This window comes from Pseudophryne corroboree, chromosome 8 (assembly GCF_028390025.1).
Source record: "Pseudophryne corroboree isolate aPseCor3 chromosome 8, aPseCor3.hap2, whole genome shotgun sequence".
Taxonomy (NCBI): Eukaryota; Metazoa; Chordata; class Amphibia; order Anura; family Myobatrachidae; genus Pseudophryne; species Pseudophryne corroboree.
Genome location: NC_086451.1, coordinates 145,785,569 through 145,804,386, shown reverse-complemented (window position 1 = coordinate 145,804,386; position 18,818 = coordinate 145,785,569). Strand labels below are relative to the sequence as shown.

Here is an 18,818-nt window from a genome sequence, read left to right as displayed (position 1 = left end):
TCATGAATTTTCCAAAGTTGCAGTTGGAACCGACAACAAGATTGTCCTTTTTAGGGAGGATTCTGGACACAGAAGTACAGAGAGTATTTCTTCCAGTGGAAAAGGCTCTGGAAATCCAGAAAATGGTCAAACAAATATTGAAACCAACAAGCGTGTTGATCCATCAATGCATTCGGTTGTTGGGGAAAATGGTAGCGGCCTACGAGGCCATACAGTTTGGCCGATTTCATGCCAGAGTATTCCAGTGAGACCTGTTGGACAAGTGGTCCGGATCCCACCTACACATGCACTGGAATAATCCTGTCCCCCAAAGCCAGGATTTTGCTCCTGTGGTGGCTACACAGTTCTCACCTACTAGAGGGACGCAGGTTTGGGATTCACGACTGGGTCCTAATAACCACAGATGCAAGTCTCCGAGGCTGGTGAGCTGTCACACAGGGGGAAAGCTTCCAAGGAAAATGGTCAAGTCAGGAAGCCTGCCTTCACATAAACGTTCTGGAATTGAGAGCCATTTACAACGGCCTTCTACAAGCGGTACATCTTCTTCAAGATCATCCCGTGCAGATCCAGTCAGACAATGTAGCAGCAGTCGCGTACATAAACAGGCAAGGCGGAACGAAAAGCAGAGCGGCAATGGCAGAGGTGACAAGGATTCTCCTCTGGGCAGGAAGACATATAAGAGCTCTGTCAGCAATTTTCATTCTGGGAGTGGACAACTGGGAAGCAGACTTCCTCTCCATACAGGAGAGTGGGGCCTCCACCAACAAGTCTTCGCAGAGGTGACAAGTCTTTGGGGAGTTCCTCAAGTAGACATGATGGCATCTCGATTAAACAAGATGCTTCAGAGATATTGTTCCAGGTCGAGAGACCCTCAAGCAATAGCAGAGGATGCACTGGTGACCCAGTGGGTGTTTCGGTCGGTATATGTTTTCCCTCCACTTCCACTGATTCCAAAAGTTCTCAAAATAATAAGAAGAACAAGAGTTTGAGCAATCTTCATTGTCCCAGACTGGCCAAGGAGGGCTCGGTATCCAGATCTTCAGGAGTTGCTCATAGAAGATCCTCGGCCTCTTCCTCCTCGAGAGGACCTACTACAGCAGGGGCCGTGTGTGTATCAAGACTTGCCGCAGCTACGTTTGACGGCATACCTGTTGAGCGCCGGATCCTAGCCCGAAAGGGTATTCCCAAGGATGTCATCCCCACTCTTATTCAGGCCAGGAAAGGAGTAACGTCTAAACATTACCAACGTATTTGGAGAAAATATGTGTCTTGGTGTGAATCCAAGAAGGCTCCTACGGAAGAGTTTGAGTTGGGACGTTTTCTCCATTTTCTGCAGGCTGGTGTGGATGCGGGCCTTAGATTGGGGTCAGTCAAGGTCCAGATTTCGGCCTTATCAGTTTTCTTTCAAAAACAATTGGCCTCCTTTCCAGAAGTTCAGACGTTCGTGAAAGGGGTTCTGCACATCCAGCCTCCATTTGTGCCTCCAGTGGCACCATGGGACCTTAATGTGGTGTTGCAGATCCTTCAATCAGATTGGTTTGAACCTCTGCAGGAGATAGAATTGAAGTTTTCTCACTTGGAAAGTGGTGATGCTTTTGGCCTTGGCATCCGCAAGGCGGGTGTCTGAGTTAGGGGCCTTGTCTTACAAGAGCCCTTATCTGATCTTCCATGAAGATAGGGCAGAGTTAAGAACTCGTCAACAATTTCTTCCAAAGGTGGTTTCGTCCTTCCACATAAACCAACCTATTGTGGTGCCAGTAGCTACTGACACTTTCACTTAGTCACAGTCTCTAGATGTGGTTAGAGCTTTGAAGATTTATGTCTCAAGAACAGCTTGGTACGGAAAACAGAGGCTCTGTTTGTCCTGTATGCTCCCAGCAAGATTGGGTGTCCTGCTTCTAAGCAGACTATTGCGCGCTGGATCAGAGGTACGATTCAGCACGCTCATTCTACGGCTGGATTGCCCTTACCTACGTCAGTGAAGGCCCATTCTACTAGGAAGGTGGGCTCATCCTGGGTGGCTACCTGGGTGGTATCGGCATTGCAACTTTGCCGAGCAGCTACTTGGTCAGGGTCAAACACTTTTGCTAAATTTTATAAGTTTGACACTTTGGCCGATGAAGATCTCAAGTTTGGTCAATCGGTGCTGCAGGGTCATCCACACTCTCCCGCCCGTACTGGAGCTTTGGTATAAACCCCATGGTCATGATATGGACCCCAGCATCCTCTAGGACGTATGAGAAAACAGGATTTTAATACCTACCGGTAAATCCTTTTCTCCTAGTCCGTAGAGGATGCTGGGCGCCCGACCCAGTGCGTACTTTACCTGCAGTTTGTTCAGTTAGTTACACAAGTGTGTTACATTTGTTTTCAGCATGTTGCTGTAAATGGTTCATGCCTGTTGGCGTGTGTTATGTTGAATGCCATGTTGTGCGGCATGGTTGAGGTGTGAGCTGGTATGAATCTCACCATTAGTATAAAAGTAAATCCTTTCCTCGAAATGTCCGTCTCCCTGGGCACAGTTCCTATAACTGAGGTCTGGAGGAGGGGCATAGAGGGAGGAGCCAGTTCACACCCTTAAAAAGTCTTAAAGTGCTCATGGCTCCTGCGCAACCGTCTATACCCCATGGTCATGAAATGGACCCCAGCATCCTCTACGGACTAGGAGAAAAGGATTTACCGGTAGATATTAAAATCCTGTTTTTGTTGATCACTTTTTGCAGGGACATATGGAGGGTCTGAGGTCATACATAAAGGATACAAAGCATTTTTTTTTTTGAATATTGTAAATAAAATTACATGGAAAAAGGATTATTATTTATTAACATGCGATGTAGAATCATTGTACTCAAACATTCCGCATGATAAAGGGCTTTTAGCAGTAGATCATTATTTGAAACAGGGAGACACCTCAGACTCTCTACGTGTTTTTAAATTGGATTCCATAGAATTTATATTAGCTCACAATTATTTTGTTTTTGATTCGCAATTTTATTTACAGACACGGGGTGCGGCCATGGGGACCAGATTCGCCCTGAGTTTCGCTAACCTATATATGGGAGTCTTTGAAGACGAACATGTGTGGGGAGGCGAACTCGGGCGGATATGGTGTACTATGGCCGTTTTATAGATGATTTATTCATTATTTGGGGTGGTAGTTTGGAAGCACTTCAAGCATTCACCAGTAGTTTGAATAATAATGAATATGGTCTTAAGTTTACATCCAATTATAGCACTACCACTATAAGTTTTCTAGATATAGAAGAGCTGCAAGTAGAGGAGAATAAATTGGTCACTAAAACCTACATCAAGTCAGTACACCAAAGTAGATATTTAAACTATAAAAGTTCTCACAAACGAGGCTGGAAAGATAATATCCCCAGGGGTCAGTTTGTTAGATTACGTAGAAACTGTACCTCGATTTCCACATATCAAATACAGGCTAGAACCCTTATGCAATAATTTTTGGAACAGGGATATCCACATGTAATACTAGAAAAAGCATATTTGGGAGTGGAAGCTATGGATAGGGAGGATTTACTAGAATCAAAAACCTTAATTGGGGTTCCTGGTCACTCTACGAAGAAAACTACACCAAAATAACATAAAAACCGCATGTCGACCTTTTGACCTGTCGACCTAGAACATGTCGACCTAAAGACCCTGTCGACCTAGACACCCTGTTGACCTAGTTACTGTTGTAAATACCCAATTTTTTTGACTTCGACACTGTCGACCAATAGTGAACGACCTAGACATTGTCGACCTAGTTACTGTCGACCTTCCATACCACACCCATAACAGTTGTGCTAATAAAATTAGCCAGGTGATTAGGAAACATACTTCACTATTGTTATTAGATGAATTTTCTCTTACGTCCTAGAGGATGCTGGGGTCCACATTAATACCATGGGGTATAGACGGGACCAGGAGCCATTAGCACTTTAAGAGTTTGAGAGTGTGGGCTGGCTCCTCCCTCTATGCCCCTCCTATCAGACTCAGTTTAGAAAATGTGCTCGGAGGAGCCAGTCACAGTTAGGGGAGCTCTCCAGAGTTTCCTTAGTAAAAGTTATTTTTTAGAGTTTATTGTTTTACAGGGAGGCTACTGGCAACAGCCTCCCTGCAGCGAGGGACTTAGGGGGGAGCAGTGTCCGCCCTGCGTGGTCTGAGCCACTGTCTCCGCTGACAGGACACTGAGCTCCAGAGGGAATAGATCGTTCCCCGCCACAGGGGATCGCTCACCCCAGCAGCATGCCGACACCCTTTGCAGAGCTGAAGATTGTGGCGAGTGAGACACCGACCTCCCTAGCAAGCGGGGGGTCAGCGTGAAGATGGCGGCATCAGGGTAGGAGCGCAGTATTAACTGCGCTCCAGGAGGCTCAGCAGTACACTGTGTGGCGCTGTGAGGGGCGCCCTGAGCCAGCGCCTACACCCTACACTGGTCACACAGCCTGTCGGGGTCCCAGGATCTCAGCCAGCATTAAACCTCAGGCCAGTATAATCTTATGAAGAGCTGGAAGACAGCGCCATTATAGGGGCGGAGCTTCTCCTTAGAGCGGACCCAGCAGCGTTCAGCGCCATCTCCCTGCCTGCACAGCGCTGTCCACGAAGAAGCAAGTCCCTCCACAACAACTCCAGCTATCTCTCACGGTACCAGGGGGTTGTAGAAGGGGGGTGGCTGCAAAACGACTGTGTATTAAGGTGCACAGTCAGCGCTGATAAGGGGTCTCCCTTTGTGTTAAAAGCGCTGTGTGTGGGTTGGCTCCAATCTCTGTGTCTCTCTTGCCATTCTTGGGAGGGAAACTCTGTCTGCCCTCCCCTGTGTGTGTGTGGATTGTCTGTGGTCTCCATTAAGCAATGTCCAGGGTCTCTGTGTCATATGCTGCAGAGGATATGTCCTCTCAGGATGATCCCATTCCATGTAATCAGGATAGCACTGGTTTAGCACAGATACCAGCAAGGGAACCTGAGTGTTTTTCCTCTATCGAATCTGTGATTTCTCAGACTTCTAATAGAGCTGCACAATCTGAATTTGCACCTCAGGCTTTACAGGACCCTGTGGCAGTCTGGTCCAGTTCTGTCGCCTCAGGGCCTTCCTCTGTATGTTCCCAGATACGTGTTCTTGCACAGATTAGGCAGGTTTACATGGGTACCGTTTCTGACACTGCGGGCGGTGATGGGGATATGTTTGGGGGACTGCATATCTTACACAAGTGCAGTTAATGATAGAGGCCGTTACAGTTATGTTGAGTATTTCTGATACAACGCCTGAGCAGGTTGAGAAGGCTTCCTTCACTGATAAGGGAACCTCGCTAACCTTCCCTGCGTCAAAGGCTTTATATGCTATGTTTGAAACAGCATGGGTTAATCCTGCGAAAAATTCCAGATCCCTAAGAGGATCCAGGTGGTTTTTCCTTTTCCTGTGGAGGATAGGACTGAGTGGGAAACCCGACCGGTATTGCAGCCGGCTGACCATAAGATTGATAATACGCTCAGATCAGTGTGCACGGCTTCAGGGGCGATGTCAAGTCCCACTATTGCCAGTACATGCATTGCCAAGCCCTTAGTAAAGTGGTCAGGCACAATACTTGAGGATTTGGATTAAATGGACAAAAATTATGTTAAATTGTTTTTGCGTAACATTCAGGGTTCAGCAGGTTTTCAGGCTGAATCCATGAAGGACCTGGGTTCCATGTCTGCAGGAATTTCTTCCATGTCTTTCTCAGCTTGTCGTGGACTGTGGCTACGTCATTGGTCTGCCGACACAGAATCCAGGAGAAGTGTGGAGACCCTACCCTACACAGGTCAGGCTCTCTTTGGGGAAGTGCTAGATGCGTGGATCTCCACGGCTACAGAGGGTAAGTCACCTTTTCTTCTCTCAGCTACGCATGCTCCGAATAAACGCCTTTCTTCAACTGCATCACAGCCCTGTGGGGCTACCAAGCCAGAGAAGCCAGGCCATCCAACGTCCCTTTTCGGGGAGGTAGGCCCAAGAAAACCTGCTGCTGCAGGTTCCCAGGAACAGATGCCTGCTTCAGGTGCACTAAAGTCCTTCGCATGACGGTGGACTGCACACCCCGGTGGTGGGGCCAGTGGGGAGCGCAGCTCAGACGTTTCAGTCATGTCTGGGTGTCGTCCGGCCTGGATTCCTGGGTGCAATATATTGTGTCCCAGGCTGGTATTTAATTTCTCTCCTCACCGATTTTCAATTCAGGCCTGCCAGCTCTGCTGGCAGACAGGTCTGTCCGGCAAGACGCCGTCCAGACGTTGGTGGAGGCACAGGTACCACCTCATATGCACAACAAAGGTTTCTATTCGAGCTTTTCATATACCGAAACCGGATGGTTTGGTCAGACCCGTTCTAATTCTAAACCTAAAAAACCCTTTTCTCTAACGTCCTAGTGAATGCTGGGGACTCCGTAAGGACCATGGGGAATAGACGGGCTCCGCAGGAGACTGGGCACTCTAAAGAAAGATTTAGTACTATCTGGTGTGCACTGGCTCCTCCCTTTATGCCCCTCCTCCAGACCTCAGTTAGAATCTGTGCCCGGCCAGAGCTGGGTGCTTTTAGTGAGCTCTCCTGAGCTTGCTAATAAGAAAGTATTTTAATTAGGTTTTTTTTTTATTTTCAGAGAGCTTCTGCTGGCAACAGACTCTCTGCTACGTGGGACTGAGGGGAGAGAAGCAAACCTACTAACTGCGGCTAGGTTGCGCTTCTTAGGCTACTGGACACCATTAGCTCCAGAGGGATCGAACACAGGACCTGACCTTGTCGTCCGTTCCCGGAGCCGCGCCGCCGCCCCCTCGCAGAGCCAGAAGTCAGAAGCTGGCAGAAGCAAGAAGACATCGAAATCGGCGGCAGAAGACTCCTGTCTTCACATGAGGTAGCGCACAGCACTGCAGCTGTGCGCCATTGCGCCCACACTACCCACACACTCTGGTCACTGTAGGGCGCAGGGGGGGGCGCCCTGGGCAGCAATTAGGATACCTCTTGGCAAAAAGAAACATATATACAGCTGGGCACTGTATATATGTACGAGCCCCCGCCATTTTATTACACAGACCCGGGACAGAAGCCCGCCGCTGAGGGGGCGGGGCCTTCTTCCTCAGCACTAACCAGCGCCATTTTCTCTTCACAGCTCCGCTGAGAGGAAGCTCCCCAGGCTCTCCCCTGCAGTATCAAGGAAGAAAAAGGGTAAAAAGAGAGGGGGGGGCACATAAATTTAGGCGCAAATTATCATAAACAGCTGCTACTGGGTAAACACTAAGTTACTGTGTAATCCCTGGCTTATATAGCGCTGGGGTGTGTGCTGGCATACTCTCTGTCTGTCTCCCCAAAAGGCCTTGTGGGGTCCTGTCCTCAATTAGAGCATTCCCTGTGTGTGTGCGGTGTGTCGGTATGTTTGTGTCGACATGTTTGACGAGGACGGTTACGTGGAGGCAGAACAAGTGCAAGTGACTGTGGTGTCGCCGCCGACGGCGCCGACACCTGCTTGGATGGATATGTGGAAGGTGTTAAATGATAACGTAAGCTCCTTGCATAAAAGGTTTGATAATCAGTCAGGGTCTCAACCCGTGTCTGATTCTGCAGCTCAGAGGCCGTCAGGGTCTCAAAAGCGCCCACTATCCCAGTTGGTTGACACAGATGTCGACACGGATTCTGACTCCAGTGTCGATGACGATGAGGCAAAGTTGCAGCCTAAAATGACTAAAGCCATCCGATACATGATTATAGCAATGAAGGATGTATTGCACTTATCGGAGGAAAACCCTGTCCCTGACAAAAAGGTGTATATGTATGGGGAGAAAAAGCAAGAGGTGACTTTTCCCCCTTCACATGAGTTAAATGAATTATGTGAAAAAGCATGGGATTCCCCCAATAAGAAAGTGCTGATTTCCAAAAGGTTACTTATGGCGTACCCTTTCCCGCCAACGGACAGGATGCGCTGGGAATCCTCCCCTAGGGTAGATAAAGCTCTGACACGCTTATCTAAAAAGGTGGCCCTGCCGTCACAGGATACGGCCGCCCTAAAGGATCCTGCAGATAGGAAGCAGGAAAGTATCCTGAAGTCTGTTTATGCACACTCAGGTACTATACTGAGGCCGGCTTTTGCGTCGGCCTGGATGTGTAGTGCTGTAGCAGCATGGATAGATAATCTGTCTGAGGAAATGGATACCTTAGACAAGGATACCATTTTACTGACCCTGGGGCATATAAAAGACGCTGTCCTATATATGAGGGATGTCCAGAGGGACATTTGCCTACTGGGCTCTAGAATAAATGCAATGTCAATTTCTGCCAGAAGGGTCCTGTGGACTCGGCAATGGACAGGTGATGCCGACTCCAAAAAGCACATGGAGGTGTTACTTACAAGGGTGAGGAATTGTTTGGGGACGGTCTCTCGGACCTAGTTTCCACAGCTACGGCTGGGAAGTCAAACTTTTTGCCATATATTTCCTCACAGCCTAAGAAAGCACCGTATTACCAAATGCAGTCCTTTCGATCACAGAGAAGCAAGAAGGTCAGAGGTGCGTCCTTTCTGGCCAGAGGCAGGGGTAGAGGAAAGAAGCTGCACCATTCAGCTAGTTCCCAGGAACAGAAGTCCTCCCCGGCTTCCACTAAATCCACCGCATGACGCTGGGGCTCCACAGGAGCCAGGAGCGGTGGGGGCGCGTCTCCGAAATTTCAGCCACCAGTGGGTTCGCTCACAGGTGGATCCCTGGGCTATACAGATTGTGTCTCAGGGATACAAGCTGGAATTCGAAGTGATGCCGCCTCACCGTTACCTCAAATCGGCCCTGCCAGCTTCCCCCATAGAAAGGGAAGTAGTGTTAGCAGCAATTCACAAGTTATATCTCCAGCGGGTGGTGGTAAAGGTTCCCCTCCTTCAACAAGGAAGTGGATACTATTCCACAATGTTTGTGGTACCGAAACCGGACGGTTCGGTCAGACCCATATTGAATTTAAAATCCCTGAACATTTATCTGAAAAGATTCAAGTTCAAAATGGAATCGCTCAGAGCGGTCATTGCAAGCCTGGAAGAGGGGGATTTTATGGTGTCTCTGGACATCAAGGATGCTTACTTGCATGTCCCCATTTATCCACCTCATCAGGAGTACCTCAGGTTTGTGGTACAGGACTGTCATTACCAATTCCAGACGTTGCCGTTTGGCCTGTCCACGGCACCGAGAATATTTACCAAGGTGATGGCGGAAATGATGGTGCTCCTTCGGAAGCAAGGGGTTACGATTATCCCATACTTGGACGATCTCCTCATAAAGGCGAGGTCCAGGGAGCGGTTGCTGATCAGCGTAGCACTCTCTCAGGAAGTGTTGCAACAGCACGGCTGGATTCTGAATATTCCAAAGTCGCAGCTGATTCCTACGACGCGTCTGCCCTTCCTGGGCATGATTCTGGACACAAACCAGAAAAAGGTGTTTCTCCCGGAGGAGAAGGCTCAGGAGCTTGTGACTCTGGTCAGAGGCCTCCTAAAACCAAAACAGGTATCGGTGCATCACTGCACGCGAGTCCTGGGAAAGATGGTGGCGTCATACGAAGCCATTCCCTTCGGCAGGTTCCATGCGAGGATCTTTCAGTGGGATCTGTTGGATAAGTGGTCCGGATCGCATCTTCAGATGCATCGGCTGATCACCCTGTCCCCCAGGGCCAGGGTGTCTCTTCTGTGGTGGCTGCAAAGTGCTCACCTCCTCGAGGGCCGCAGGTTCGGCATACAGGACTGGGTCCTGGTGACCACGGATGCAAGCCTCCGAGGATGGGGGGCAGTCACTCAAGGAAGAAACTTCCAGGGGCTGTGGTCAAGTCGGGAGACTTGTCTGCACATCAATATCCTGGAACTAAGGGCCATATACAACGCCCTGAGTCAAGCGGAGCCTCTGCTTCGAAACCAACCAGTGCTGATTCAGTCAGACAACATCACGGCAGTGGCCCATGTAAACCGCCAGGGCGGCACAAGAAGCAGGTTGGCAATGGCAGAAGCCACCAGGATTCTTCGTTGGGCGGAGAATCACGTACTAGCACTGTCAGCAGTGTTCATTCCGGGAGTGGACAACTGGGAAGCAGACTTCCTCAGCAGGCACGACCTCCACCCGGGAGAGTGGGGACTTCATCAAGAAGTCTTCACGCAGATTGCAAATCGATGGGAACTGCCACAGGTGGACATGATGGCGTCCCGTCTCAACAAAAAGCTAAAAAGATATTGCGCCAGGTCAAGGGACCCTCAGGCGATAGCTGTGGATGCACTAGTAACACCGTGGGTGTTCCAGTCGGTCTATGTGTTTCCTCCTCTTCCTCTCATACCAAAGGTGCTGAGAATTGTAAGAAAAAGAGGAGTGAGAACAATACTCATTGTTCCGGATTGGCCAAGAAGGACTTGGTACCCGGAATTGCAAGAAATGCTCACAGAGGACCCGTGGCCTCTGCCTCTCAGACAGGACCTGTTACAACAAGGGCCCTGTCTGTTCCAAGACTTACCGCGGCTGCGTTTAACGGCATGGCGGTTGAACGCCGGATCCTAGCGGAAAAAGGCATTCCGGATGAAGTTATTCCTACGCTGATAAAGGCTAGGAAGGATGTAACAGCAAAGCATTATCACCGTATATGGCGAAAATATGTTGCTTGGTGTGAGGCCAGGAAGGCCCCTACTAAGGAATTCCAGCTGGGTCGATTCCTGCACTTCCTACAGTCAGGAGTGACTATGGGCCTGAAATTAGGGTCCATAAAGGTCCAGATTTCGGCCCTATCCATTTTCTTCCAAAAAGAACTGGCTTCACTGCCTGAGGTTCAGACGTTTGTTAAGGGAGTGCTGCATATTCAGCCCCCTTTTGTGCCACCAGTGGCACCTTGGGATCTTAACGTGGTGTTGAGTTTCCTGAAATCTCACTGGTGTGAGCCACTTAAGACCGTGGAGCTAAAGTATCTCACGTGGAAAGTGGTCATGCTATTGGCCTTAGCTTCGGCTAGGCGTGTGTCAGAATTGGTGGCTTTGTCATGTAAAAGCCCCTATCTGGTTTTCCATATGGATAGGGCAGAATTTCGGACTCGTCCGCAATTTCTGCCAAAGATGGTGTCATCCTTTCATTTGAACCAACCTATTGTGGTGCCTGCGGCTACTGGTGACTTGGAGGATTCCAAGTTGCTTGACGTAGTCCGGGCTTTGAAGATTTATGTGACCAGAACGGCTGGAGTCAGGAAGACTGACTCGCTGTTTGTCCTGTATGCATCCAACAAGCTGGGTGCTCCTGCTTCAAAGCAAACTATTGCTCGCTGGATCTGTGGCACGATTCAGCAGGCTCATTCTGCGGCTGGATTGCCGCATCCAAAATCAGTGAAAGCCCATTCCACAAGAAAGGTGGACTCTTCTTGGGCGGCTGCCCGAGGGGTCTCGGCATTACAGCTTTGCCGAGCTGCTACTTGGTCGGGTTCAAACACATTTGCAAAGTTCTACAAGTTTGATACCCTGGCTGAGGAGGACCTTGAGTTTGCCCATTCGGTGCTGCAGAGTCATCCGCACTCTCCCGCCCGTTTGGGAGCTTTGGTATAATCCCCATGGTCCTTACGGAGTCCCCAGCATCCACCAGGACGTTAGAGAAAATAAGATTTTACTCACCGGTAAATTTATTTCTCGTAGTCCGTAGTGGATGCTGGGCGCCCGTCCCAAGTGCGGACTTTCTGCAATACGTGTATATAGTTATTGCTTACTAAAGGGTTATGTTATGTGGCATCAGTTGAGTGATGCTTGTTTGTTGTTCATACTGTTAACTGGGTAAGTTCATCACGAGTTGTACAGTGTGATTGGTGTGGCTGGTATGAGTCTTACCCTGGATTCCAAAATCCTTTCCTTGTACTGTCAGCTCTTCCGGGCACAGTTTCCTTAACTGAGGTCTGGAGGAGGGGCATAGAGGGAGGAGCCAGTGCACACCAGGTAGTACTAAATCTTTCTTTAGAGTGCCCAGTCTCCTGCGGAGCCCGTCTATTCCCCATGGTCCTTACGGAGTCCCCAGCATCCACTACGGACTACGAGAAATAGATTTACTGGTGAGTAAAATCTTATTTTCTGAGGGAGTGCAAGTTCAAAATGGAGTCTCTAAGGGCAGTAATATCAGGAGAAGGGGTTTTCCTGGTATCCTTAGATATCGAAGTTGCATAATCCCACATTCCGTTTTGGCCACCGCGTCAAGCAATTCTCCGATTCACTCTGTTGAACTGTCATTTCTCATATGTCCTAGAGGATGCTGGGGACTCCGTAAGGACCATGGGGTATAGACGGGATCCGCAGGAGACTTGGGCACTTTAAGACTTTGAATGGGTGTGCACTGGCTCCTCCCTCTATGCCCCTCCTCCAGACTCCAGTTAGATTCTGTTTCCAGCGAGACTGGATGCACACTGAGGAGCTCTCCTGAGTTTCTCTAAAAGACTTTATGTTAGGTTTTTTATTTTCAGGAAGACTGATTTGAGCCTCTACAAGAGGTAGAGGTCAGTTTCTTACGTGGAAGGCTGTCACTTTGTTGGCCTTAGCTTCTGCTAGACGTGTATCGGAGTTGGGGGCTTTGTCATGTAAAAGCCCATACTTGATCTTCCATGAAGATAGAGCTGAGCTTCGGACACGTCAGCAGTTTCTTCCGAAGGTTGTGTCGGCTTTTCATATCAACCAACCTATTGTGGTCCCAGTTGCTACTGACTCCTAAATTTCTTCAAAGTCCTTGGATGTTGTAAGGGCTCTGAAGATCTATGTGAAGAGGACTGCTCGTCACAGAAAATCTGACGCTCTGTTTGTCCTGTATGAGCCAAAGAAAATTGGGTGTCCTGCTTCTAAGCAGACGATCTCTCGCTGGATCAGGTTCACTATCCAGCATGCTTATTCTACGGCTGGATTGCCGTGTCCAAAATCTGTTAAGGCCCACTCTACTCGTAAGGTGGTTTCTCCCTGGGCAGCTGCCCGGGGTGTCTCGGCCTTACAGCTTTGCCGAGCAGCTACTTGGTCAGGGTCGAACACTAAGTTCTACAAGTACGATACTTTGGCCTCTGATGACCTCAAGTTTGGTCAGGCAGTTCTGCAGGATCTTTTTGGCCACTGGAAAATATATGGAACATGTTTAAAAAACTAAAAGTTGCCATGGTATTATTTATGCATAATGGGGCTAATTCAGTAAGGTTAGCTAATCAGCAGAATTTGCTATCCTTTTGCGTGCATGCTGGAGGCCGCCCAGCGCTGGGCAAGGCCGCCCAGCATACTGACCGGCGCCTTCCCCCTTCGACAAGCAGAAATTGTGATTGCTTCCCAATTTCTGCTTGTCAGCAGAAACTAAAGATGACTCCTGCCGTTGCAGCTTAACTGCGGCCGCAGGAGTCCCGGCGCCATTTTACCTGTCACGGCGGCTACGTGTGACATCACGCATCCACAGCGACCACGCCCCTGATACGCCCCGTTCATGCCACACCACCCACTGTTCGGGTATCCCTGCCCCCGCAACGCTCCATGACCACCTCTGCCTGATTGACAGGCAGAGGCGATCGCATTTTCTGCAGACCCCCCGCAGAAAATGCGGGTGTATGCGCAGGACGGGCGCTGCGCATGCACCCGCATCTTTTCAGCAAAAATTCCGGTTGGATTGCACACTGCGATCCAACCTGAATTAGCCCCAATATGTGTTATTGTTTCAATATACCGTATACACACATTGTAAAAATGTTTAAAAAAAAGCTATTCCATTGTTTAAGTGTATATTTTTTTGACTTTACGAAAAACCGAAATAAAGAAAAATCCACACACAACTGAACAATGTGCTTAGTTTTATGGACAAACCACACAATAACAGCCACAAAATTAAGCAACTACTCATTTGCTACAACAGCAATACACTACAGCAACACTACAAATGACAATAATGAAGTCAAATAATGGAGTGGCACACATTTTGATGGTTTAGTATAAGAAATCAGTATGACGAACCAATTAAAGTAATTACTATTTCTCCAAACAATATGATCCAACAACATATACAGGATTGATTTAGTAATTAACACATAATAAATTGGGCGCAACGAAAAACAACAGAAAAAGAGGTGGTGTGGTTATTGAGCTCCAAACAAAGTGAAAAGACATTTGACATAAACAACAAGTACATAGGTGAATAAACTAACTTTTCCAAAACACCAAACAAAGCCAAAAATAATTGCCACACATCCATTGATGCAAAAATTTATAAAAACACTAACAAGAGTAAGGCGCTCAAGGGGTCATTCCGACCTGATCGCTCGCTGCAGTTTGTCGCAGCGCAGCGTTCGGTGTCGGAACTGCACATGCGCCAGCGCCGCAGTGCGCCGGCGCATGGCAGTCGTCGCTGCCTAGCGATCACCTCTGAGACAGAGGCGGTCGCTGGGCGGGAGGGGGCTGAACGGTGGCGTTAAGCCACCGTTTAGTAGGCGCGGTCTGGACAACGCAGGCGTGGCCAGACCGTTGGGGGAGCGTGCCGCGGTGGCTGCGTGACGTCTCATGCAGCCGCTGCAACCAGCGGCAGCAACACACAACTCCCGGCCAGCCGCAGGAGCTGCGCTGGCCAGGCGTTACTCCACAAATACAAGAGCATCGCCGCTGTGCGATGCTTTTGTATTTGTGCGGGGTGGCCGGCACTGACATGCGGGGCGGACTAGCCCTGTGCTGGGCGTCCCCCCGCATGTCTAAGTTCATGATCATAGCTGTGCTAAATTTAGCACAGCTACGATCAACTCGGAATGACCCCCTAAGTCTACAGTATTCCAATATATGCATTACACCACAATACAGTACTGCAGTTAATGTGTATAAACTTATTAGGAGCCAATTTTGGATTCTTTAAAAAATTGTAAAATAACAACAACAAAAAACATAACAACGAGACACATATGCATAAAGTGACTTTCAGCTTTTGATTTAAAGAAAACACAATACATGGGGACATAAATACACACAAAAACACACATTAAAATATATATATATTTTTTATCACAAATAAAATACACTCACCATCCTGCCTGGGACGATCCGAATCCCGGACGTAAGTAGCCCTCACAACTTCTGGAGGGATAAGGCTCCTCATGGGTTCCTCTTACTCCAGATATGTGGCCACGAATGGATGCCCACCACCTGTCTGTCGAGCCGACTTGACCTCCTTGGCCATTTTAGCCTTGACACACCGCTTGATGTCATAAAAGCGCTTGCAGCACTTGTCCTATTGCCGCTTGACAACGCCCTCACTATTCACAGCTGCCACAACTTTGGACCACAAGACAGTTTTCCTGCGGGATGTCACCTTCAGTGACTCAGGCCCAAACAGCTGACGATGGTATTTCATCAGCTCATGCACCAAAGCCACATTCTCAACAAAATTACATTTCACATTGCGGCCAGTCTTAGAAGGGGTGCGTGGCTGCGGAGCAGCGTCACTGTCACTAGAGGCTGTAGCAGCAACCTCTCCTACCTCACTCACTTCATCCCTCTCATTCACCTCCTCCACCTCACCCATCTCAGAATCTGACATGATTTACACAAACAACACTGAACACAGATAAATAAAAGAACAAACAACATACTCCTCCACTACCTCTACACAGCACACACCGACCACACACAAACAGTGACTTAAATTAAATAAGACAAGGACCAAAACTCATACAAACTAATAAATGACTACACAACAAGAATGACAAGACTACTTACAATCACAATACAGTATTCAGAAATCGCCCAAAACCACTAATCCACCAATCTACTCACCAACTCCACAGAACACAACCGCTCACCTCTCCACTAATTAAACCCACGGGATTCGAATGGTTTGGGGCGTATTTATATGGTTGCACTAAGACACTCCTACATCTGAAACTCAACCAATCACGACCGAGTGACAAAAACGAAAGTACAAGTGGAAACTCGGCCGCGAACACAAATAAACACTGCCACGATAGTAAAATTACGATTCTGATGGAAAAATCAGCCATGTCCAGCCAAACCACACTAATCTAGCCAAGAAATGCATTTAAAAATACGAAATCCATTGACATCGGAAAATACAAAAACCACAAACGTGGTAGCTTAGTAAACTACCAAAAATGACCACAAAAAATTGCAGCAAATCGCGAACGATCAAAATCGGGTCAAAACTCTATCTAATTCGGTAGAAACACGATTCTTAGTAAATATACCCCCACCAATCAGTTAGGAAACACATGAAAGTTAAAGGGCCTGATTGGTGCAGCATATATATCATAAACCACAAAATTCACTGCACATGACAAACCTTGATGACAAATGATCACCAGTTTATACAGGTTGTAAAAGCAGTCTAAAGGGCCCCATACACTAGAAAGATATGTCTGAGGCTGAAGTCGGAGACGATTTCCCTTGAACTCTCCCGGGAGTAGTTCCATATGATTCCAAACAATTTGGTACATTTTGCATGCGATATACTGTATCGTATGCAATCCCAGCCATGCCTGCGGGAACCGACATATCACGAGTGCAGCACTAACGATCTAGGGGAGCCGATCCGACCCTCACGGGAATGTGGATCGGATCGGAAAAACCTCCAAAATACACGATTTCACCCGATATATCGGCCCGTATGCTCGAAATTGAATGAAATCGGGCATTATCGTTATAGTGTATGGGGCCCTTAAGTTTCGTCATGCACAGCAACATTTTGAAGCCTATGATATATGTTTTTCCCACCAATCAGTTAGGAAAAACGTGACAGTTACGACAGTTAAAGGGCATGATTGGAGCAACATATATAATAGACCACACAGGTTGCTGCGCATAATGAAACTTGTTGACAAATGATCCACACAGTTTAAACTTTTTGTAAAAGCAGTCCAAATTGTTCTTACCTGTAATATATTTTATATTGTATTTTAGCATATTGTTTTATTTTGCACTTTATAATTTAAAAAATAAGTAAAAATTTAACACATTTTGTATGCATTTTGCCATGCACACAATTGGCTTCATTTTTTTTAACTTTTTCATACTTTATGATCCACGTGGACTACAATTGGGAACGGTAACCTTGCCGCTCGCCATACGAGGGGAAATGGTGCACTAATTGGGGTTCCCGGTCACTTTACGAAGAAAACTACACCAAAAAAGACCCATAAAAAAACTCATGTCGACCTTTTCCCATGTCAACCTAGAACATGTCAACCTAATGACCCCGTCGACCTAATGACTGGCGACCTAATGCATGTAGACCCAATGACCCATACCTGTTTTTTCTTAGCTTCAAGTACTGCTGCTTCAGAACAGTAATAAAAGGTTTGCAGGTCTCTGGGATGATGAATCCCAAAGATTGACTGAGTCTGCATACGGAGCAGAACAGAACTTGTACTGAAAAAAAGCTGCAGCTGCGGCATTGTAGCACCTCATATCAAATTAATCAGCACAGTTTCCCCGTGCATCCTAGTTGCATTGCATTGCGGATAAGATGCATTTTCGGCAAAAAAGATGCCCAATGATAGAAGATTCCAGTTGTGACCTTTTGTGCCCAAAGAGGTTGTTTGGCACGACTGCAGCAAAGATGCATGTGGACATATCTGTATTATAGGAATGAAAGGTGATATGCAGTACTGTAAATTGGGTGTGGAAACTACTTGCCAGTGTATGTATCAACATTTCATATTATTATTTTGTGATGTGTTGTCGTCTTCTTCTAGGGACTTACCTCTTCTGCATTAGTTGGACCTGGGGACATTGGGCCGTTGAAAAAGCAGGAACAGGAATTTAGCACCTGTAAGTACTGCTAACATAAATACATAACATGATACAGGTTGAGTATCCCATATCCAAATATTCCGAAATACGGAATATTCCGAAATACGGACTTTTTTGAGTGAGAGTGAGATAGTGAAACCTTTGTTTCTCTGACGTCCTAGTGGATGATGGGAACTCCGTAAGGACCATGGGGAACAGCGGGCTCCGAAGGAGGCTGGGCACTCTAGAAAGATTTATGACTACCTGGTGTGCACTGGCTCCTCCCACTATGACCCTCCTCCAACCCTCAGTTAGATTTTGTGCCGGCCGAGGTTGGATGCACACTAGGGGCTCTCCTGAGCCTTTAGAAAGAAAGATAGAAATTAGGTTTTTTTATTTTCAGTGAGACCTGCTGGCAACAGGCTCACTGCAGCGAGGGACTAAGGGGAGAAGAAGCGAACCTGCCTGCTTGCAGCCAGCTTGGGCTTCTTAGGCTACTGGACACCATTAGCTCCAGAGGGATCGACCGCAGGCCCAGCCTTGGTGTTCGGTCCCGGAGCCGCGCCGCCGTTCCCCTTACAGAGCCAGAAGCAAGAAGAGGTCCGGAAAATCGGTGGCAGAAGACATCAGTCTTCACCAAGGTAGCGCACAGCACTGCAGCTGTGCGCCATTGCTTCTCACACACACTTCACACTCCGGTCACTGAGGGTGCAGGGCGCTGGGAGGGGGGGGGCGCCCTGAGAAGCAATAATAACACCTTGGCTGGCAAAAATACCACAATATATAGCCCCAGAGGCTATATATGTGGAAAATACCCCTGCCAGAATATAGGAAAAAGCGGGAGAATAGTCCGCGGAAAAGGGGCGGAGCTATCTCCCTCAGCACACTGGCGCCATTTCTCCTTCACAGATCCGCTGGAAGGAAGCTCCCTGGCTCTCCCCTGCAGTCTACACTACAGAAAAGGGTAAAAAAGAGAGCGGGGGCACTAAATTTAGGCGCAGTATACAATTATATAGAAAAAGCAGCTATAGGGGACATAACTCAGTTAGTCCCTGCATTATATAGCGCTCTGGT

The 18,818-nt window shown here is 47.9% G+C and overlaps 1 protein-coding gene across 2 annotated transcripts in view; it reads left to right on the top strand.

Moving 5' to 3' along the window:
* DNAAF6 (dynein axonemal assembly factor 6) overlaps nucleotides 1–18,818 on the top strand; it is a 206,967-nt gene that overhangs the window by 113,216 nt on the left and 74,933 nt on the right. For both annotated transcript variants that reach the window (XM_063936989.1, XM_063936988.1), the window contains one exon: nucleotides 17,708–17,783. In XM_063936989.1, coding sequence (XP_063793059.1) covers nucleotides 17,708–17,783 — 76 coding nt within the window. The remainder of the gene's footprint in view (nucleotides 1–17,707; nucleotides 17,784–18,818) is intronic.